The following is a 25,258-nucleotide window of genomic DNA, read 5'->3' as shown; positions in this document are numbered from 1 at the left end:
TATCTCCAAGAGGATACACACTATGAATAATTTAAACTCATAAAATGCATATCATATACAGATATTGCCAAACTGAAATTTTATCATTCAATTCACAAGCATTCTGTGACCACTAAATCAAACCTATAGAAGTTCTCAAAATATAAATGGGTGAAATACCTACAGTAGTCTACCCCTGCTTCCATCTATTAACAAATATCAAGTTCTAGTTACTAATTAAAGTGACAATGAAAAAGTCTTTTCTTAGTCATGGACATTTCTGATTAGGTAAGTCATGAGACATACTGACATATATGAGTTCTAATTTGTAAAACCAAATACAACAAAATGCTAATTAAACTGAGAAGTGTAGTAAACTGACTACAAATTGGAGAAAACAATATTTCTTCTAGGGTACTGAGTTTGTGAACACCCATACATGTAGAATATTGATCCAGTATATTGACTGTATTCTTCAATACAACATTAAAATAAATTCAAATTGTTTTCTTCTAATACTCAAATTTGTCACAAAATAAAATTCTGATGATCTACTTTGTCTGTGAATAGCAAGCAATGGCTAGTATTATTGTATGCCTACTTTTCCAGGTACACTCTAATGGCACAGGTTGTTTGCATGGACTGTCTGAAAAATGTGATATTTTATACTTCCTGGAATTTTATATTACTATTGCCATAAACATGCCATAATCAAACGCATATCACAAATAACATTTACACAATTAGTAACTAGTCTTTGAAAATAAAAGGCATCTATAGTTTTGCCTTTTGCCTTGGCATTCAGGATGTCCAGATGTTGCAGTTACAAATGACTTGTGGAGAACTAGGAAAAGTGTGGAATAGTGGGGTTTGTGGTCTGCTTCTCTTTCAAAGTGTGAACTTCCAATGCACACCTGGTTGGAGATGTGAAGCATATTGCAAGACTAATGGGATTCTCTGAACTCAAGTCCAGCCAGAAAGGCCAAAGGACTGTGACAGCTTGTAGAAGAGGACTAGAGCATTTCATACAGATGGTGCGGGCTCGGGTCCCTAGTGTCTTGGTTTCTAAGGCTGCAGTAATGTTGGCAATGTCAGTGGGCTCACACTATTAAGCTGGGGATCTGTAAACTGATATAAGTATGGCCAAGTAGGTGGGTCCAAAGGGCCAACCATGAGTGCTTAAGGAGAGAAAGCCCTCTTTAAGTGTTACAGCTCAGTAAAAACAGCCAGCATCAGACAATCCTTGGTAAACTAGCTTATGATCATTATTACATAAGGTCAGGGATTATGTAAACCTTACTGAGTGTGAGGGGATTGGGGGTGGGTAAATTAAATCTATTGACTGAGTTTAAGATGCTGATGATGCTCTATTTGCCTGGGTAAAATTTTCAATGGTGGACTAAGTGGCAGAATACCTGTGACCCCCTGATTGTGGTCCCTTGGTTACATGTTCTGAAACAAGCACAAAACCCAGGGCCAAGTGAGTCCAGCTGCTGCTGGTCTCAGAATGAGATTCCTCTGATGAGATGATTGACACAGCCCACAGACATATAATAAAAAAGGAGAATATTAAAAATATTTCATCTATTGCTAGATGCTTAAAATGAGTGGACAAATAAAATCATTCCACACAATATTTAGCTAAATATAAAGAGTAAAACTTAGGATTTGTAGTACTAACAAGTTTTTGACTTTGTACAAATGATCAAAATGTTTTAAATTAAGTGTGGTGGTAATATGGTTATCTGACAAAGACTGAAATAAAGAAATAGATGGTTAGAAAAATGAAGGAAGCTTATAGAACACCAAATATTTGGACCTGAAAAGAAAATCTTCTCACCTCATAATAATCAAAACACTAAGTGTATGGAATGAAGAAAAAATATTAGAAGCTGCAAGTGAAAATGGTCAAGTAACATATAAGGGCATAGCTATTGTACCTGGTTTTTCAACAGAGACTGCAAACACCAGATATTTCAGCCCAGTCTACTATACTTAGCAAAACTTTTAATCACCATAGATGGAGAAACAAAGATATTCTTTGACAAAACCAAATTTAAGCAATATCTGTCTACTAATCTCTCTTTACAGAGATACTAGAAGGAAAATACTAACACAATGAGGATAACTACACCTGAGAAAACACAAGTAATTAATCTCACAGAAAAAACAAAACATAAAAAACATAAACACACACGCACATGCACAAGCACATGCACACACACATGCAATGGATACACACACATACACACACACACACACACACATGCACACAGACACAGAGCCCCCTTCCACACACATGGCCCCCAGAGAGGGGGGGGGGCGGGAGGGAGAGGGAGAGAGGGAGAGGGTGAAAGAGAGAGGGAGGGAGAGACAGAGGAATGAAAGAGAGAAGAGAGGGAGGGAAAGAGAACACTAACATGAAAGTGACAGGAACTAACAGTTATTGGTCATTAATATCTTTCAATATCATTTGACTCAAATGACCAATAAGAAGATGCAGGCTATCTGACGGGATACATAAATTAGATCCATTATCCTGATGCATACAAGAAACACAGGTCAGGAGGAGGAGGACAAGGAGGAGGAGAAAGAAGAATTGAAAGTCAAAGTAAAAGAAGTAAATGAAAGGTGGGGGCAGCAGTGGCAGCAGCAGCAGCAGCAGGTCCAGTTGAAGGGCTATCAGCAGTGGAACCAAGGTAACAGGGTCCAGGCAGGCCTTGCGCCCGGTACCACTGACCTTCACTGGTCAGCCAGGCTGCAAGTGGTGGCAGGTTTACAGCACCTTTCACCCCCAGAAGCTACATCAGAACTCTGCCTCCCGCCAGTCAGTTACAAGAGTCTCTCTGCAATCTTGGATCTCGGGCGCCAGAGAAATCAAACAGACTGAGGTACTCAAATATAACCCAAGGACAACATTGCGGGGCCAAGGCCCGACGGGCATTGGCCTGCACCCAGACCCAGAGCTGTTGGGGGAGCATCGGTGTGCAAACCCGGCCAAGAGGTTGTTTGCCCAGCCTGGCAAGCACACCGCCATTTTGACTACGAGACACCAGAGAGTTCTAGTAGGCAAAGTCAGCTAAGAGTCATAGCCCGAGGCTAACATAGGGGGTTCTAAGCCAGACAGGCCTTGGAATGACCCCAGGCCCTGGGCTGCTCCGTGGGCCATCTGTGTGCCAACCCGACCAGAAGGTTGTTAGCCTAACAGACTCTTTCTGCACTTTCAGGGAGCCCGCGTGCACACACTCCACCATCCTGGCCACCTGACAGAACCAATTAACAGTCATAGCCTGAGAGGAACTTTGCTTGGGCCTTGGCCTGCCAGGCTTTTGCCTAGACTCAGCAGCTAGGCTAGCCTTGTGTGTACCAACCTGGTTGGGAGATCGGCTGTCCAGCAGAGTGACCAGCACTTGGAAAAGGTCCCATAGCATACACCCTTCAGCATTCACTGAAGGAGCAAACGGGCACTTCTTGGTTCATACAGACAACCTGGGACAAGGCACACTAGGGCTCCAAGGGCACCCAAGAGGAGGACAGCACATCAACAATCTGCAACAGGGGAAACCCAGCCATCCAGTTTTGCAGAAATAGCCCTACAGCCTCACAGGAGGCACAAATACCAGCCAGAGACAAGACCAACTAACGCCAGAAATAACAAGATGGCAAAGGGCAAACACAGGAATGCTACTAACAGAAATCTAGGCAATATGGCAGCGTCTGAACCAAACTCTTCAACATCAGCAAGTCCTGGTTACACAAACATACCGGAAAAACAAGATGTGTATTTAAGATCACTGTTCATGATGCTGCTAGAAGAACACAAAAAGGACATAAATGAATCTCTTAAACGAAATACAGGGGAACATGAATAAGCTAGAAACCGGTATAAGGAAAACACAAAAATCTCTTAAAGAAATGCAGGAGACTAAGGCTCAAGAGATAGAAGCCAATAAAGAAGAAACACAAAAAAACCTTAAAGAAATGCAGGAGAAAGTGAGTCAAACAGCAGAAGTCATGAAAGAGGAAACACAAAAATCTCTTAAAGAACTACAGGAAAACACAAACAATCAAGTGAAAGAGCTAAGCAAAACCATCCAGGATCTAAAATCAGAAGTAGAAACAACTAAGAAATCACAAAGGGAGACAACTTTTGAGACAGAAAACCTTGAGAAGTCAGGGAACATAGATGCAAATATCAACAACAGAATGCAAGAGATGGAAGAAAGAATCTCAGATGCCGAAGATTCCATAGAAACCATTGACTCAAAAGTTAAAGAAAATGCAAAATGCAAAAAGCTTGTATCCCAGAACATCCAGGAAATCCAGGACACAATGAGAATACCAAACCTATGATTATAGGTATAGATGAGAGTGAAGATTTACAGCTGAAAGGGCCAGCAAATATCTTCAACAAAATTATGGAAGAAAACTTTCCCAACTTAAAGAGAGAGATGCCCATGAATATACAAGAAGCCTACAGAACTCCAAACAGACAGGACCTGGGCAGAAATACCTCTCATCACATCATAATCAAAACCCCAAATGTACTAAACAAAGAAAGAATATTAAAGGCAGCAAGAGAAAAAGGCCAAGTAACATATAAAGGAAGACCTATCAGAATCACACCAGACTTCTCACCAGAGACCATGAAAGCTAGAAGATCCTGGGCAGATCTCATGCAGACTCTAAGAGAACACAAATGTCAGCCAGACTACTATACCCAGAAAAACTATCAATCACAATATGGATTCACAAAGGAGAAATCAAGATATTCCATGACAACAACAAATTTACACAATATCTTTCTACAAACCCAGCTCTACAAAGAATAATAGGAGGAAAACTCCAATACAAGGAGGGAAACGACACCCTGGAAAAAGCAAGATAGTTATGTTCTTTCATCAAACCCAAAAGAAGATAACCACTCAAATATAAAAATCACATCAAAAATGACAGGAAGTAATAATCACTATTCCTTAATATCTCTTAACATCAATGGATTTAACTCCCCAATAAAAATACGTAGACTAACAGACTGGATAAGGAAACAGGACCCTACATTTTGCTGCATACAGAAAACACACCTAAATGTCAAAGACAAAAACTATCTTAGAGTAAAAGGCTGGAAGACAATTTTACAAGCCAATGGTCACAGGGAACGAGCCAGAGTAGCCATTCTAATATCAGATAAAATTGCCTTTCAACCTAAAGTCATCAATAGAGATACAAAAGGACACTTCTTGCTGGTCAAAGGAAAAATCCACCAAGAAGAACTTTCAATTCTGAACATCTATGCGCCAAATGCAAGAGCACCCTCATTTGTAAAAGAAACTTTACTAAAGCTCAAAGCACACATTGCACCTAACACAATAATTGTGGGTGACTTCAACACTTCCCTCTCCTCAATGCACCGATCAGGAAAACAGAAACTAAACAGGGACACAATAAAACTAATTGAAACTTTTGACCAATTGGACTTGACTGTTATTTATAGAACATTTCACCCTAAAACAAAAGAATATACCTTTTTCTCAGCACCTCACGGTACCTTCTCCAAAATCAACCATATAATTGGTCACAAGACAGACCTCAACAAATATAAAAAGATCGAACTAATCCCTCCCATGCCTCCTGTCAGATCATTATGGAGTAAGAGTGGTCTTCAATGGCAACAAAAACAACAGAAAGCCCACATACACATGGAGGCCGAACAATACTCTACTCAATGACAACTTGGCCAAAGAATAAATAAAGAAAGAAACCAGAGACTTTTTAGAATTTAATGAAAATAAAGGCACAACATACCCAAATCTTTGGGACACAATAAAAGCAGTGCTAAGAGGAAAACTCATAGCGCTGAGTGCCTCCAAAAAGAAAATGGAGCGTGCATACACTAGCAGCTTAATGACACACCTGAAAGCTCTGGAACAAAAAGAAGCCAATTCACCCATGAGGAGTAGAAGACAGGAAATCATCAAACTCAGGGCTGAAATCAATCAAGTGGAAACAAAGGGAACCATACAAAGAATCAAAGAATCCAGGAGCTGGTTTTTTGTGAAAATCAACAATATAGATAAACCCTTAGCCAGACTGACCAAAGATCAGAGAGAAAGCATCCAAATTAACAAAATTAGAAATGAAAAGGGGGATATAACAACAGAAACTGAGGAAATTCAAAAAATCATCAGATCCTACTACAAAAGCTATATTCAACACAACTGGAGAATCTGGAAGAAATGGACAATTTCCTAGACAGATACCAAATACCAAAATTAAATCAGGACCAAATAGATCATCTAAACAGTCCCATAACCCTTAAAGAAATAGAAGGGGTCATAGATAGCTTTCCAACCAAAAAAAGCAGAGGACCAGATGGCTTCAATGCAGAATTCTATCAGACCTTCAAAGAAGAGCTAACACCAATACTCTTCAAACTATTCCACAAAATAGAAACAGAAGGAACACTACCCAATTCCTTCTACGAAGCCACAATTATGCTGATACCAAAACCACACAGAGATCCAACAAAGAAAGAGAACTTCAGACCAATTTCCCTTATGAACATCGATGCAAAAATACTCAATAAAATTCTTGCAAACGGAATCCAAGAACACATTAAAAACGATCATCCACCATGACCAAGTAGGTTTTATCCCAGGGATGCAGGGTTGGTTCAATATATGGAAATCCATCAATGCAATACATTGCATAAACAAACTCAAAGAAAAAAAACCCACATGGTCATTTCATTGGATGCTGAAAAAGCATTTGACAAAATTCAGCATCCTTTCATGCTTAAAATCTTGGAAAGAACAGGAATTCAAGGTCCATACCTAAACACTAAAAGCAATATACAGCAAACCGGTAGCCAGCATCAAACTAAATGGAGAGAAACTTGAAGCAATCCCACTAAAATCAGGGACTAGACAGGGCTGCCTCCTTTCTCCTTATCTTTTCAATATTGTACTTGAGGTACTAGCTCAGGCAATTAGACAACATAAGGAGGTCAAAGGGATACAAATTGGAAAGGAAGAAGTCAAACTATCACTATTTGCAGATGATATGATAGTCTAACTAAGTGACCCAAAAAAAAATTCACTAGAGAACTCCTAAAGCTGATAAACAACTTCAGCAAAGTGGCTGGTTATAAAATCAACTCCAGCAAATCAGTAGCCTTCCTATACTCAAAGGATAAGCAGGCTGAGAATGAAATTATGGAAATAACACCCTTCACAATAGCCACAAACAGTATAAAGTATCTTGGGGTGACTCTTACCAAACATGTGAAAGATCTGTATGACAAGAACTTCTAGACTCTGCAGAAGGAAATGGAAGAAGACCTCAAAAAATGGAAAAGACTCCCATGCTCATGGATCAGTAGAATCAATATAGTTAAAATGGCCATTTTGCCAAAAGTAATCTACAGATTCAATGCAATACGCATCAAAATCCCAACTCAATTCTTCATAGAGTTAGAAAGAACAATTCTCAAATTCATCTGGAATAACAAAAAACACAGGATAGCTAAAACTATTCTCAGCAACAAAAGAAATTCTGGGGGAATCAGTATCCCTGACCTCAAGCAATACTACAGAGCAATAGTGTTAAAAATTTCATGGTATTGGTACAGTGACAGGAAGGAGGATCAATGGAACAGGATTGAAAATCCAGAAATGAACCCACACACCTTTGGCCACTTGATCCTTGACAAAGGGGTTGAAACCATCCAAAGGAAAAAAGATAGCCTCTTCTACAAATGGTGCTCGCTCAACTGGAGGTCAGCATGCAGAAGAATGGGAATTGATCCATCCTTGTCTCTTTGTACTAAGCTCAACTCCAAATTGATCAAGGACCTCCACATAAAGCCAGACACTCTGAAGCTAATAGAAAAGAAACTGGGGAAGACCCTTGAGGACATCAGTACAAGGGGAAAGTTTCTGAACAGAACACCAATAGCATATGCTCTAAGATCAAGAATTAACAAATGAGACCTCATAAAATTCCAAAGTTTCTGTAAAGCAAAGGACACCATCAAAAGGAAAAATCGGCAACCAACAAATTAGGAAAATATCTTCACCAACCCTACATCAGATAGAGGGTTAATATCCAATATATACAAAGAATTCAAGAAATTAGAACCCAGAGAACCAAATAACCCTATTAAAAATGGGGTACAGAGTTAAACAAAGAATTCTCACCTGAAGAACATCAGATGGTGGAGAAACATCTTAAAAAAATGCTCAACTTCATTAGTCATTAGGGAAATGCAAATCAAAACAACCCTGAGATTTCACCTTACACCAGTCAGAATGGCTAAGATTAAAATCTCAGGAGACAGCAAGTGTTGGTGAGGATGTAGAGAAAGAGGAACACTCCTCCACTGCTGGTGGGGTTGCAAATTGGTACAACCACTCTGGAAATCAGTCTGGTGGTTCCCCAGAAATCTGGGCATAACACTTCTGAAAGATCCTGCTAAACCACTCCTCACTCCTGGGCATATACACAGAGGATTCCCCAGCATGTAATAAGGATATATGCTCCACTATGTTCATAGCAGCCCTATTTATAATAACCAGAAGCTGGTAAGAGCCCAGGTATCCCTCAACAGAAAAGTGGATGCAAAAAATGTGGTGTATATACACAATGGAGTACTATTCACCCATTAGAAACAATGAATTCATGACGTTCTTAGACAAATGGATGGAGCTGGAGAACATCATACTAAATGAGGTAACCCAGTCTCAAAAGATCAATCATGGTATGCACTCACTAATAAGTGGATATTAGCCTGGAAATCTGGAATACCCAAAACATAATCCACACATCAAATGAGGTACAAGAAGAAGGGAGGAGTGGCCCCTGGTTATGGAAAGACCCAGTGTAGCAGTATAAGGCAAAACCAGAACAGGGAATGGGGAAGGGGTGGGTGGGAGAACAGTGGGAGGTAAGGGGGCTTATGTGACTTTTGGGGAGTAGAGGACCAGAAAAGGGGAAATCATTTGAAATGTAAATAAAAAATATATCGAATAAAAAAATAAAGAAACACAGGTCAGCAACAAAGATAAATACTACCTCAGAATAAAGGAATATAAAAGGGTATTCAGAGGAAAAGGACACAAGAAACAAGCTTAGTATATCCCAATATCTGACAAATTAGACTTTAAACCAAAAGTAATCAAAAGACTTGGGGAAAGGCACTCCATATGTATCAAAGAATAAAATACACAAATATGAAATCTAAATTGTGAACATCTATATACTAAATGCAAAAACACAAACATCTAAAAAACAAATATTACTAAAGGTTAAATAACACATTGAACATCACACCATAATGGGGGACCTCAATACCCTGTCTCACCAATAGATGAATCACAGTCAATGGACAGGAAATAATCAAAATCAGGGGTAAAATAAATCTATCAGAAATAGAGAAAGCAATATAAACAATTTACAAAATCAAGAACTGTTTCTTTGAGAACACTGAGAAATAGACCAACCAAATTACCCAAAGCCAGAGAGAATGTATACAAATTAACAAAATCCGAAATGAAAAGCAAGAGATACAGAGAAATTAAGGAAATTCAAAAAAAATAATCATACCTTACTTCAAAAGTCTGTACTTCACAAAATTGGAAGATCTAAACAAAATTAATGATATTTTAGACATCTATTACTTACCAAAATTAAGTCAAGATCAGGTAAACAACGTAAATAGTCCTATAGTCCCAAAAGGAAATACAAGTTGTAATTACAAGTCTCCCAATCAAATGAATCACATATGGCTTTAGCACATAATTCTACCAGACTTTAAATGAATGTTTTACACGAATATACTCAAACTCTGCTCCCACAAAATTGAAACAGAAGGAACACTGCCAGATACAAGGCCATGGTCATTCTGATACTTAAACTACTAAAAGACTCTACAGAGAAAGAGAATAGCAGATTTATATTTCTTATGAACTTTTATGAAAAAAACAATCAATAAAATTCTCAAAAGCTGATTCCAAGAACACATGAAAATCATCATTCAGAGTGGTCAAAGAGGCTTCATCATATGACTGTTCAATATAATCCACCATATAAACAAATTAAAATATAAAATAAGTCATATAAATATCTCATTAAATGCATCTAATTTTTCTGTAATATTCCATTTGCGTTTCACTAAATAAAACACTCATTCATTGAAAAAAAAGTCTTGGAGAGATCAGGGATATAAGGCAAATACCTAAACATAATAAAAGCAACATCTAGCAAACCAATGGCTAACGTTAATTTAGAGAGAAATTTAAAGTATCCAAATAAAATCAGGGACAAGGTAACATTGCCCACTCTCTCCCTATCTATTTAGCATAGTAATTGAAGTTCTGGCCTGAGAAATAAGACACCTAAAAGAGATGAAATGGATATAAATTGGAAAGGATGTCTTTAAGTTTTGGTGGATCTCAGGGACTTTTATAGAAGAGATCAGGGCAGAATTAAAGGCCCTGTTTTGGATAGGAACTGCACAGGTTCAACTAACCTGACTAATCTGGACCCTTGAGAGCTCTCTGAAACTGAGCTACCAACCAAAGGGCATACACAGGCTGGACTGAGGCCCTTGGCACATAACAGATGTGCAGATTGGTGTTCAATTGAATACTGCAACAACTAGAGCAAGGGATGTCCTTAAAGCTGTTGCCTGTCTATGGAATTTATTTCCCAACTGGACTTCTTTGCCTGGTCTCAGTGGGAGGTGAGGTGCCTAAATTTGCAGAAGCTCAATGTGCCTGGATCAGTTGGACACCCAGGCAGCCCCAACCCTCTCAGAGGAGAAGAGAAAGGGGGATGGGGAGAGGAATTCTATTGGGGGGAAGACAAGAGGGCAGTGATTGGGATGTAAAATGAATGAATGAATGAATTGATTAATTAATCGAGAAAAAGAAATTGAATAACAGTATATATATATTTATATATATACACACATATATGTATATATATAGTTGCTTTAATATCAATACTATACAATCCTTTTTTAAAATTTATTAATCATTTTATTTGTTTATATTTCAAATGTTATCCCCCTTTCCAGTCTCCATTCCAGAAACCTTTACCTTACAGTTTATGTTCCTTTTTTTAGTTGATATTCAATCTTATAACTAATATGTATTTATTATTATTAGTATATCTTCTTTTAGACCTCACATATGTTGTAAATTCATCGAGTACACAAAAGGTGTACATGTGTACTTGTTGAATTACTTTTTTTTCTTTTTATTTATTTATTTATTTATTTTTATTTACATTGCAAATGATTTCTCCTTTTCTGGGTCCCCACTCCCCGCAAGTCCCATAAGCCCTCTTCCGTCCCCTATTTTTCCATCTACCCCTTCCCACTTCCCTGTTCTGGAATTCCCCTATACTCTTGCACTGAGTCTTTCCAGAACCAGAGCCCACTCCTCCATTCTTTTTGGACATCATTTAATGTGTGGATTATGTCCTGGGTATTCAAAGTTTCTATGCTAATATCCACTTATCAGAAAGTGCATACCATGATTGATCTTTTTTTTTTTTAATTTTTTTTTATTCGATATAATTTATTTACATTTCAAATGATTTCCCCTTTTCTAGCCTCCCCCACTCCCCGAAAGTCCCGTAAGCCCCCTCTCTTCCCCTGTCCTCCCACCCATCCCTTCCCACTACCCCTTTCTGGTTTTGCCGAATACTGTTTCACTGAGTCTTTCCAGAACCAGGGGCCACTCCTTTCTTCTTGTACCTCATTTGATGTGTGGATTATGTTTTGGGTATTCCAGTTTTCTAGGTTAATAACCACTTATTAGTGAGTGCATACCATGATTCACCTTTTGAGTCTGGGTTACCTCACTTAGTATGATGTTCTCTAGCTCCATCCATTTGCCTAAGAATTTCATGAATTCATTGTTTCTAATGGCTGAATAGTACTCCATTGTGTAGATATACCACATTTTTTGCATCCACTCTTCTGTTGAGGGATACCTGGGTTCTTTTCAGCATCTGGCAATTATAAATAGGGCTGCTATGAACATAGTAGAGCATGTATCCTTATTACATGGTGGGGAATCCTCTGGATATATGCCCAGGAGTGGTATAGCAGGATCTTCTGGAATTGAGGTGCCCAGTTTTCGGAGGAACCGCCAGACTGATTTCCAGAGTGGTTGTACCAATTTGCAACCCCACCAGCAGTGGAGGAGTGTTCCTCTTTCTCCACACCCTCTCCAACACCTGCTGTCTCCTGAATTTTTAATCTTAGCCATTCTGACTGGTGTTAGATGAAATCTTAGGGTTGTTTTGATTTGCATTACCCTAATGACGAATGAAGTTGAGCATTTTTTAAGATGCTTCTCCGCCAACTGAAGTTCTTCAGGTGAGAATTCTTTAACTCTGTACCCCATTTTTTAATAGGGTTGTTCGGTTTTCTGGAGTCTAACTTCTTGAGTTCTTTATATATATTGGATATTAGCCCTCTATCTGATGTAGGATTGGTGAAGATCTTTTCCCAATTTGTTGGTTGCTGATCTGTCCTCTTGATGGTGTCCTTTGCCTTACTGAAACTCTGTAACCTTATGAGGTCCCATTTGTCAATTCTTGCTCTTAGAGCATACGCTATTGGTGTTCTGTTCAGAAACTTTCTCCCTGTACCGATGTCCTCAAGGGTCTTCCCCAGTTTCTTTTCTATTAGCTTCAGAGTGTCTGGCTTTATGTGGAGGTCCTTGATCCATTTGGATTTGAGCTTAGTACAAAGAGACAAGGATGGATCAATTCACAGTCTTCTGCATGCTGACCTCCAGTTGAGCCAGCACCATTTGTTGAAAAGGCTATCTTTTTTTTATTGGATGTTTTCAGCCTCTTTGTCGAGGATCAAGTGGCCATAGGTGTGTGGGTTCATTTCTGGATCTTCAATCCTGTTCCATTGATCTTCCTGCCTGTCACTGTACCAATACCATGCAGTTTTTTAACACTATTGCTCTGTAGTATTGCTTGAGGTCAGGGGTACTGATTCCCCCAGATTTTCTTTAGTTGCTGAGAATAGTTTTAGCTATCCTGGGTTTTTTGTTGTTCCAGATGAATTTGATAATTGCTCTTTCTAACTCTGTGAAGAATTGAGTTGGGATTTTGATGGGTATTGCATTGAATCTGTAGATTGCTTTTGGCAAAATGGCCATTTTAACTATATTGATTCTACCGATCCATGAGCATGGGAGGTTTTCCCATTTTTTGAGGTCTTCTTCCATTTCCTTCTTCAGAGTCTTGAAGTTCTTGTCATACAGATCTTTCACATGTTTGGTAAGAGTCACCCCAAGATACTTTATACTGTTTGTGGCTATTGTGAAGGGGGTCATTTCCCTAATTTCTTTCTCAGCCTGCTTATCCTTTGAGTATAGGAAGGCCACTGATTTGCTTGAGTTGATTTTATAACCTGCCACTTTGCTGAAGTTGTTTATCAGCTGTAGGATCTCTTTAGTGGAGTTTTTTGGGTCACTTAGGTAGACTATCATGTCGTCTGCAAATAATGATAGTTTGATTTCTTCCTTTCCAATTTGTATCCCTTTGACCTCCTTATGTTGTCGAATTGCCCGAGCTAGTACCTCAAGTACAATATTGAAAAGATAAGGAGAAAGGGGGCAGCCTTGTCTGGTCCCTGATTTCTGTGGGATTGCTTCAAGTTTCTGTCCATTTAGTTTGATGCTGGCTACCGGTTTGCTGTATATTGCTTTTACTATGTTTAGGCATGGGCCTTGAATTCCTGTTCTCTCCAAAACCTTAAGCATGAAAGGATGCTGAATTTTGTCAAATGCTTTTTCAGCATCCAATGAAATGACCATGTGGTTTTGCTCTTTGAGTTTGTTTATTTAGTGGATTGTATTGATGGATTTCTGTATATTGAACCAAGCCTGCATTCCCGAGATAAAGCCTACTTGATCATGGTGGAATTACAGGAAAGCACAAACAAGCAAGTGAAGGAGCTAAGCAAAACCATCCAGGATCTAAAATCAGAAGTAGAAACAACTAAGAAAACTCAAAGGGAGACAACTTTGGAGATAGAAAGCCTTGGGAAGAAATCAGGGGACAGAGATGCAAATATCAACAACAGAATACAAGAGATAGAAGAAAGAATCTCAGATGCTGAAGATTCCATAGAAACCATGGACTCAATAGTTAAAGAAAATGCAAAATGCAAAAAGCTTGTAACCCAAAATATCCAGGAAATCCAGGACACAATGAGAAGACCAAACCTAAGGATTATAGGCATAGATGAGAGTGAAGATTTACAACTTAAAGGGCCAGCAAATATCTTCAGTAAAATTATGGAAGAAAACTGCCCTAACCTAAAGAGAGAGATGCCCATGAATATACAAGAAGCCTACAGAACTCCAAACAGACTGGACCAGAACAGAAATACTTCCCGTCACATAATAATCAAAACACCAAATGTTCTAAACAAAGAAAGAATATTAAAGGCAGTAAGAGAAAAAGGCCAAGTAACATATAAAGGAAGACCTATATGAATCACAGCAGACTTTTCACCTGAGACTATGAAGGCTAGAAGGTCCTGGGCAGATCTCATGCAGACTCTAAGAGAACACAAATGCCAACCAAAACTACTATATCCAGCAAAACTCTCAATCACCATAGATGGAGAAACTAAGATATTTCATGACAAAACCAAGTTTACCCAATATCTATCCACAAACCCAGTCCTAAAAAGGATAATAGGAGGACAACACCAATACAAGGAGGGAAACTTCACCCTGGAAAAAGCAAGATAGTAACCTTTCATCACACCCAAAAGCAGTTAAGCAATCAAATTTAAAAAAATAACGTCAAAAATGATAGGAAGTAACAATCACTATTCCTTAATATCTCTTAACATCAATGGACTTAATGCTCCAATAAAAAGACACAGACTAACTGACTGGATACGTAGACAGGACCCTACATTTTGCTGCTTACAGGAAACACACCTCAGGGTCAAAGACAAACACTACCTTAGAGTAAAAGGCTGGAAGACAATTTTACAAGCAAATGGTCTCAGGAAACAAGCTGGAGTAGCCATTTTAATATCAGATAAAATTGACTTTCAACCCATGATTGATCTTTTGAGACTGGGTTACCTCACTTAGTATGATGTTCTCCAGCTCCATCCATTTGTCTAAGAATTTCATGAATTCATTGTTTCTAATAGTGAATAGTACTCCTTTGTGTAAATATACCACATTTTTTGTATCCATTCCTCCGTTGAAGGACATCTAGGTTCTTTCCAGCTTCTGGCTATTACAAATAGGGCTGCTATGATCATAGTGGAGCATGTGTCCTTATTGCATGCTGAAGAATCCTCTGGATATATGCCCAGTAGTGGTATAACAGGGTCCTCAGGAAGTGACATGCACAGTTTTCTGAGGAACCGCCAGACTGATTTCCAAAGTGGTTGCACCGTCTTGCAATCCCACCAGCAATGGAGGAGTGTTCCTCTTTCTCCACATCCTCGCCAACACCTGCTGTCTCCTGAGTTTTTGACCTTAGCCATTCTGACTGGTGTGAGGTGAAATCTCAGGGTTGTTTTGATTTGCATTTCCCTAATGATTAATGATGTTGAACATTTCTTAAGGTGTTTCTCAACTCTCCGAAGTTCTTCATGTGAAAATTCTTTGTTTAGCTCTGTACCCCACTTTTTAATGGGGTTATTTGGATCTCTGGGTTCTACTTACTTGAGTTCTTTGTATATATTAGATATTAGCCCTCTGTTGGATTTAGGGTTGGTGAAGATCCTTTCCCAGTCTGTTGGTTGACTTTTTGTCCTTTTGACGGTGTCCTTTGCCTTGTAGTTTTATGAGGTCCCATTTGTCAATTCTTGATCTTAGAGCATAAGCTATTGGTGTTCTATTCAGGAACTTTTCCCCTGTGCCCATGTCCTCCAGGGTCTTCCCCAGTTTTTTTTCAATTAGTTTCAGTGTGTCAGGTTTTATGTGGAGGTCCTTGATCCATTTGGAGTTGAGCTTGGTACAAGGAGATAAGAATGGATCGATGCACATTCTTCTGCATTCTGACCTCCAATTGAACCAGCACCATTTGTTGAAAAGACTATCTTTTTTCCACTGGATGCTTTCAGCCCCTTTGTCGAAGACCAAGTGACCATTGATGTGTTTGTTCATTTCTGGGTCTTCAATCCTATTCCATTGATCCGCTTGCCTGATATTGTACCAATACCATGCAGTTTTTATCACTATTGCTCTGTAGTAGAGTTTAAAGTCTGGGATATTGAATCCCCCTGAAGTTCTTTTACTGTTGAGAATAGTTTTAGCTATCCTGGGTTTTTTGTTATTCCAGATAAATTTGAGAATTGCTCTTTCTAGCTCTATGAAGAACTGGGTTGAGATTTTTATGGGAATAGCATTGAATCTGCAGATTGCCTTTGGCAAGATGGCCATTTTAACTATATTAATCCTGCCAATCCACGAGCATGGAGAATTACTTTTATAACAGTAGAACCTTGCTAATAACTCCCAAATAATAAATCATTATATTTTCGCATAATAGATGTCATGTAACTATTATAATTAGTATAGGTCATTATCTACAGGCAAGGAAATTGGCTAAAAATTTTATTATATTCAACACTACACACACACACACACACACACACAAACACACACACACACACACACACACACACACACACATATGTATGTGTGTGTATTTATACCAGTCATAAAATTGATGGACATGTTATTAAGTGAACATATAGTCTTTTTGCTTGTTTGTTTGCTTTGCTTTTAGTAGAGCCCAAAATCTTGGCTTTTACTGTGATTCAAACCCAAAATAAGAACGATTTTTGGACATTGGAGCTCATTGTAATAAGGCTGTACTTCAATGTCCCTTGCATCATCAAACAATTTTACCTCCATAGTAGCTAAGAGTTGACAATTCTGCTGCACCAAAGAATGAATTGTAGGCACGATTATTTGAATACATACTTCCTGTTATGGTTAAAGCTATTTAACTTGAGTGATTATCATCATTCTCAGCACACAGGAAACAGGTTACATTCATTTAAGAAACGGTGTTTGTATTAAGATGGTCATCCATGAAGTCATGCATCAACTATTTCAATTAACAAAGGTTCTGCTTGAAGGGTGGCACAGACATTAGGTGAAGGTGACATTCTGGTTCATTGACTGTAATGATTTTGAAAAGCATCCATCATAGAAAAAGAGTAATCTATAAGGTCCTCTTCTTCAAAATTGATAGAATGATTATAAATATCAAACAAAAAATCGGTCTCACTCCTTGTTGTTCTCCTACAAGCCACCTCCCAAACTAATTGTCTACATTTTTTGGCTGTATAAATAAATTTGAAATATGTAAGCTCTTCTGAAAACCATAATATAGTGTAAAAACATCAACTAAACAATCCTACTAATAAAGAGGCTGAGATAGGAGAAGCATGATTTCATTTTTTTAATTTAATTTTTTTATTGATATATTTTTATTTACATTTCAAATGATTTCCCCTTTTCTGGGTCACCACTCCCCGCAAGTCCCATAAGCCCTCTTCCCTCCCCCTGTTCCTCCACCTACCCCTTCCTGCTTCCCTGTTCTGGAATTCCCCTATACTCTTGCACTGAGTCTTTCCAGAATCAGGGGACACTTCAAGACGATTATGTAATACACAACAAGATACTGTTGTGTAGAAACAAGAAATTGTATATGGATTATACAATATTGTACCTATTTCTCCAATTACCAAATAGGAGGGACCACTGGATGACAGCCAACGTTTTCTAATTCTTCATGTTTTTGAGTTTCAATCAATTAAGATATGTTGGTAATATTAACTTTCATATTAAATGATATTAAGGAAAAATTATTTTCTGTTATTTTTGTTGTTAGAGGTAGAATTATGTTTGTGTGAGTTTCTTGAAATATTATTTTCTTGCTTTTGTTTCCCTCCTTGTGTTGGTGTTTTCCATCTATTATCCTTTGTAGGGCAGAATTTGTGGAAAGATTTTGTGTAAATTTGGTTTTGTCATGGAACATCTTGTTTTCTCCATCTATGGTAATTGAGAGTTTTGATTGGTATAGTAACCTGGGCTGGCATTTGTGTTCTCTTAAGGTCTGTATGACATCTGCCCAGGACCTTCTAGTTTTCAAAGTCTGCTGAGAAGTCTGGTGTAATTCTGACAGGTCTGCCTTTATATGTTACTTGACCTTCTTCCTTTCCACTTTTAAAATGTTTCTTTGCTTAGTTCATTTGGTATTTTGACTATTATGTGACAGGATGAATTTATTTGATTGTCTGGTCTATTTGGAGTTTTGTACGCTTCTTGTATATTCACGGGAATCTCTTTTTTCAGGTTAGGAAAGTTTCCTTCTATAGTTTTGTTGAAGATATTTACTGGCCCTTTTAGTTAGGAATCTTCACTCTCTTCTATACCTATTATCCTTAGGTTTTGTTTTCTCATTGTGTCCTGGATTTCCTGGAGGTTTTGGGTTAGGAGCTTTGTGCTTTTTGTGTTTTCTTTGACTGTTGTGTCAATGTTTTCTATGGTATCTTCTGCACCTGAGCTTCTCTCTTCTATCTTTTGCATTCTGTTGGTAATGCTTCCATCTATGACTCCTAGTTTTTTCCCCTAGGTTTTCTAACTCCAGGGTTGTCTCTCTTTGTGACTTCTTTATTTTTCCTAGTTCCACTTGTAGATCATGGATGGATTTGTTCATTTCCTTTGCCCTTTTGATTGTGTTTTCCTGTAATTTTTTAAAGGAGTTTTTGTGTTTCCTCTGTAAGGGTTTCTAGCTGTTTACCTATGTTCTCCTGTATTTCTTTAAGGGAGTTGTTTATGTCCTTCTTAAAGTCCTCTATAATCATCATGAGATGTGATTTTACATCTGATTCTGGTGTGATGGTGTATTCAGGACTTGGTATGGTAGGAGAATTGGGATCTAATGATGCCAAGTAACCTTGGCTTCTGTTGCTTATGTTTTTATGCTTGCCTCTTGTCATCTGGTTATCTTTAGTGCTACCTGCTCTCTCCATATTTGACTGGAGCTTGTCCTTCCTGTGATTCTGGTTGTGTCAGAACTCTTCAGAGTCAAGCTGATCCAGAGTCTCTGATCCTGTCATTCTGTGATCCTGTGACCCTGGATGTGTCCAAACTGCTGGGAGTCAAGCTGCCTCTGGGACCCTGAGATCTTGGTGTGACTAAGCTCCTGGGATCCTGGGATCCTGGGATCCTGTGTTCCTGGGTGTGTTAGAGTGCCTGGAGGTGGAGCTTACTCTGGGTGTTGTGGGACTGGTTGTGGAGTTTGTGTCCACAGTCTGATCAGGGCACCAACCCAGACAGACCGGAAGGAACCTGTGCCACTGGTCTGCTGGAGTTCATGTGTGCTCAATACCACTGGGTACCAGGTTACTCCTGGTGTTGTGAGAGATGTTGTGTCCTCCTTACCTCTGATCCTATGATCCTGGGCAGGTTAGAATGCTGGGAATGGAGATTCCTCTGAATGTTGTGGGACTGGCTTTGGAGTTTGTGCCCAAGCTCTGCTCCAATACTATACAAGTCTTATATATTTGGCCTATTTATATGTTCCTGATTTTACAGTTTAGATCTTGAATTTATTCAAGAGACCCATCAATTCATCCTAGGGAGTAATGATGGACACAGTAAGATATTGTAATATTGGTTTGCCTTTATAAAAGATTAGCATTGCTCTTTTAAGGTCCCGATCTCTAGTTATTCTTTGGCTACCTGTTTTTCATTGTAATCTCTCACTGTGCTTGTTCTCACCACTATGATACTACATGTCATGATATCCTCAGTAACATCAATTCTCTAATAGTTCTAGATCCTTTCTTCTGAATTGTGAAAAAACAAAGCTTTTTTCTTCCCAAAACATAGGCCATTGCACTTGCTCTTTGCTTTTCACCATAACTAGATGATACCTATTGCTGTGTACACATTCCTAACTATAACCCACTGACTTTGAATGTTGGATACAGAGAAATCAACCTTAATGGATCAGGGAACATTTTCCTGATGGATAGCTTACAGATTGACAGAAGGTGCTATGTAGGCATCTGGAAAGAAAGACAACAAAGTGTTTACCCAACATTGAGCCCAGCATTTTATAATACTGACCTACCTGTTATGTGTCTCCTAGTCACACAGTAGTGTGATATTTATGGGGTTTTCCATGCCCTTTGAAATTTTTGTTCCACAGGAGTGATTTCATATCTGGTACTGTAAATATGGCCAAATGTTCTTAACTGGGGAGATTGTAAGCCTTAGAGATAACCCCATCATTGTTGTTTTGCTAAGTGATCATGCTGACAATTTGATTTTTAAACAATGATATTTCTACACAAGTTTGTATTGCTTTCAGATTTGGTCAGAGATATTTCTTGTTTCAGTGGGTATTAACTATTGTAGAAACATACAGGTAGTCACTGTATTTAGAATAAATAACACTCAGTGCTCAGTTGCTGGTGAATCATCTATATTACTTATTTCCTTCTGAAGCTCAGAAAATGAAGTATGAAGAGGCAGAAAAAGTGCAATTGTTAGGGGATATAGAGGAAAGCTGTGAAATAAATACTAACTTCCAGATATTATGTGATTGTTGCATATCAACTTATATCAACTGTGGTCACCTGAATAAGATCAAGTAGATGAAACTTCCAACATACACTGGGAAGGGACTTCACAGGCCTCACCTTTGGGAGAGGCACCAAGGGCAGTTGGTGACTGTCAAAGGAGGGAGAATCACTGCCCTGATTATGTGGCTACTGGTAGGGATCCCATTTACCAGTTGAGGTTCCTACATCCTTGTGCACATTAGTAGGGATAATTGGAATCAGGCAATATGTATTTAAAACAAAAACCCTGAATTTGGGAAAGAGACATGCTAGGTAGTAGGTGTGGCTGGAGGGAGTTTGGAAGAACCATATCTATATAATTAAAAATCTATTGGGTATAAATAGAAAATATTTTTTGAAAAAATCTGTGGTTTTCTTTCATTGTTTTTCATTGTGATTTTAGAAAACTGTCATTTATATATAAATGTGTTATATATATGTATATATATATGAAATGTTATAGATTAATCTTATCCTACTTTACTTGTTTATATTTCTACACTACATTTAGACATATATAGATCATTCACTTATGTATATAATCATATATATCATATATTCACTGTCTATATAAATAAAATAAAATATCATAAATGGTATTAAAAGAATAATTGGGCAGATAGCTATTATAAATATGTGTATATATATTTCAGATAAATAATTTGTAATGTAGTTATGTTCATAAAATCATAATTTATGATTTTTATCATAATTTACTCCATTTACCTCATAAATTATATCTTACTGAATTTGACAAAAGAACATATAGGTAATATGTGCTCCAATATTTTTGTAGAGTGTCAGTCTTTGTTAACTTCTTTATCATGTTATCCACTATAATAGAAATATACAAACAGTTATAAGAAAATAATCATTCAGAAGTGTTGGAAAAATCTATGAATAGAGACAAATTAAAGCTATAGAAACATATTTCTATGAAAATTTATATTATAAATGTATATTTTACAGAGGATTTTATATAATAACCCAAGTATTAAATAAATTTGTACTTATATTTAGAAAATTAAGGAAATGATCAGTACTATTACAGCAATTTTTGTAATTTGTGGAATTTATATTTATATAATTCATTATCATATAAAAATATTTTAATAATACTTTAAAGAGGGAGATAACATAACTGATATATGTTAATCCATCAGATGCGAGGAATTGCAAGTGTGCTTACCTCAACTTCCTAGAAAACAATTTCTCTCTAACTTCCAGAATGGTTAGGTTAGCATATAGTAAAACTCTACCTAATTTAAGTGGAGATCTTATGCAAACTCTATTGATTGTTATCTCAGATATTTCTAATATTTGTCTGAAATGTTAGCTTTCTGAGCTATCTCTTCACCTTTCCATTTTATCCTGAATATTATTTTATCTGTTTAACCAATATAAAATGACATTTAGTATCATTGTTCATTTTTCATGATCTCTTGGACATATTTTATATATTTAGACCATATTTTTATATCTAGACAAGATTGGTTCAGTTTTTTAATATTTTCATTTCTTCTACAAAAATTTCTCACATCTATACCACAGTTCCAAACATCCTCCTTTGCTATGAATTTGCATTTATCAATATGCTACAAATAATTAATGCAAATTTCTCCAAAATTTTAAAACCTCACTATGATTTTCCTCACAGATGGAGCACTGTCTCCCCTTGGCAGTGTCCATTACCAAATATTTATAGTGGTATTTGTATACTTTTCTTAACTATGTACATGCAAGGTCCTTAGCATGTCATAGGAGACATTGACAGAACTGTCCAAATTACGTCTTAAATCCAGTACACTTCATTAATAAAGAAAAATTATAGTAAAATATACATATATGGAATGTGTTGTGTATGTCTTCCCACAATATGCAAAGCTATTTTTAATAATTAGAAACAAGGAAGTAGGAATGAGCAAAGAGCAATAAATAAAAATTTAAAATTAATAGCAGTAAATATAACCATGTTTGTGATGTTAATACCTCTCTTTCAAATGCTGACAGGTGTAACAGACAACATCACTCTTTTTCTTTTAATAAAAAATGCAGAATGGTCTTACATAATTTACACATAAATCCAGGAAGAAGTATTAATACCTCTCTTCACAGAAATTGACATTCCATGCTAATAAAAGTAACACTAGCAGCCTACTGAAATGGAATCAGCTACTCAGGTTCTAAGAAATGAACTGATGGTAGTGCTTTGGATTGTCTTATGCAGGATATCACTTTATATTGTGCAATGGCACTGCCACTTTAAAATATATGAATACACAAAAATAGTATACAATATAGGTCATCTGGGCACCTGCATTAAAAATATGCCTCTGAAAAGATAGACCAGATACACTAAAAGTATGAGAAATAGGGAAATAAACAAGAGTAAAAGAAAATGAATCTTGGCTATGTCATAGATAGTGAGGGATAGCAAATCAGAGAGAAGACATGGAATATTATTATCTGCCAATGTATATCCCTACTGTGTATTATTTTCATTGATATACAGTCAAGAATAAATAAATGAAAGGCACTTACCGCTTGTCTAGATTCCCACTAAACTGTTCGTTCTTTACATGACCAAACTTTGTATAAATTAAAAACAAGCAATCAATATCTTTATCTCCATCCCAATATTTCTTGTTTTTTAATCTCCAAAAACAACGGGTGTCAATTGAACTGCATAAAACCAAAGAAAGCTTCAGGACCAGAAAGACAACCATAAAAGAGAACATCTTTATCATATCAGCAAAATAAAATAATTGATACATGTGCAACAAAGCAAGGGAGCCAGAAACGCATCTGCAATTATGCCTATATACATATATGTACGTCTTTTATTACTGTAGTCACTAATCATTGCATTTATGCCAATTCTTTTCCTCTTAGCTTGTTCTCTAGAGAACTCATAAGCATTCTCAGGCCTTAGGCTCTGCATCTGAGTTCTTATGTCCAGGTGCAAGCAACTTTCAGTAATTTTGTTTAAGGATCCTTCCTCCATATTATTTATGATTCTGTACATATCAGTCAACTTGAAGTCTCCAGGCAATTATCCTCCTGGGTAAAATATAAGATAGGCCTAGTTCAGTTCGTGAAACTGTTTCTCTGATCACAATTTTGAGTACTTGATGCAGCTTATATCAGACATACTACACAAGTTTGGGATAGAAACTTGAGAAACAGTCATTTCTAGACAGAATATATTGCAGACATAGAGGTACCATGCTCTTGAATATCCATGATATGGAATGTGTCATCATGTATCTGGTGTTCATACACCACACAACCACAGAATATGCATTCTTCCTCCTGTCTTTCACACACACACACACTTGCACACGCACACATGCACACATGCTCATGCATGCTCACTCATATCCGATTGTCCTGATACTGAAAAATCTCACACAATAGCAAGTATTAAATAGAGAACCATTCATCATCCTGAAATCTGAAATACCCATTGGTTTTTCAATATCAATACAGAAGCTAAACTATATTTTTTACTTCTGTTCATAATCTGGGTCTCATTTCCCATGGATTGATATCTTAAAATCAGATATTTCTCTAACTGCAATGTTGGTTTTACACCTTACTTATTCTTTTTATATGAATAGAGTACTACCTGGAATGAACTCAGTAGTTTTAGAATAAGTGTTTTCAGGCCATAAAAGAATACATCTGGGTTTCTTTTCATTTTCTTTTTGGGAATGTTTGTTTCTGGTTTTAATTTTTTCTCTTGTTTAAAATAGGTTCTTTTCTCTTATGATATATTTTAATTGCATTTCCCCCTGTTATTACCTTTTTCCTTTCTTCCTCATATACTCTCCCATTTTTTATCCATCAACTTTCTGTTTCTCAGAAAACAAAGAGGTATCTATGTTATAAGTGATAATTAGGATAACATAAAATAACATATATCATAATCATGAACTAATATCTGGCAGTTTTGAGAAACAGACAAACAAAGAATAGAACCCAAAGAAAGAGACAGGAATGACAGAACTGCTTGTGCTGAGACTCAGGAACCCTATGAAAATACTAACTTTGAAGCCATGTTTATATGAAAAGAACTTGTAGAGTAAAACAGAGAATTATTTTCTTTTTTCTTTTCTTTCTTTCTTTCTTTTTTTTTTTTTTTTTACCAGATTAGCTAACTGTTTGTTGTAACCAACCTTTTATTTTTTGGCTATTGATACTTGGGGTTATATAAAACAAAATATAGAGTTATGTAGAAACAGAAAAGTAAGTGCAGGGATAATATATATATATATATATATATATATATATATATATATATATGTATATATATATATACATATGTATATATATATATGTATATATATATATCCATAATTTCAAGATGTAGAAACATATTTCATATTTTCTATGAATGTGTGTTCTTCAGAGTTATCTGGAAGTATTAGATCCCAAATACACATGCATCAACTTTACTTATTTATGTATTTTTGCTTACATAAAGGGTCTCACATATAGTCCAAATTGGCTGCAAACTGCTGATACTCATGCCTTCTTCAAATACTGAGCTTAAAATTATGTGCTACTACCTCTGATTTCTTTTTATATTTTTTTGAGAGTTGTCTCTACCTTTAATTGTAT

At 37.0% G+C, this 25,258-nt stretch overlaps 1 protein-coding gene across 1 annotated transcript in view; it reads right to left on the bottom strand.

Annotated features, from left to right (window-relative positions):
• LOC127666350 (vomeronasal type-2 receptor 116-like) overlaps positions 1-23,382 on the bottom strand; it is a 52,352-nt gene extending 28,970 nt beyond the window's left edge. The window contains exon 1 of the mRNA XM_052159194.1: positions 23,177-23,382. Within this exon, the coding sequence (XP_052015154.1) occupies positions 23,177-23,382 (206 nt within the window). The remainder of the gene's footprint in view (positions 1-23,176) is intronic.
• Between the last annotated feature and the right edge of the window lie 1,876 nt (positions 23,383-25,258).

This window comes from Apodemus sylvaticus, chromosome 1 (assembly GCF_947179515.1).
Source record: "Apodemus sylvaticus chromosome 1, mApoSyl1.1, whole genome shotgun sequence".
Taxonomy (NCBI): domain Eukaryota; kingdom Metazoa; phylum Chordata; class Mammalia; order Rodentia; family Muridae; genus Apodemus; species Apodemus sylvaticus.
Note: the sequence above shows the minus strand (reverse complement) of the source record. Positions and strands in the feature narration are given on the sequence as shown.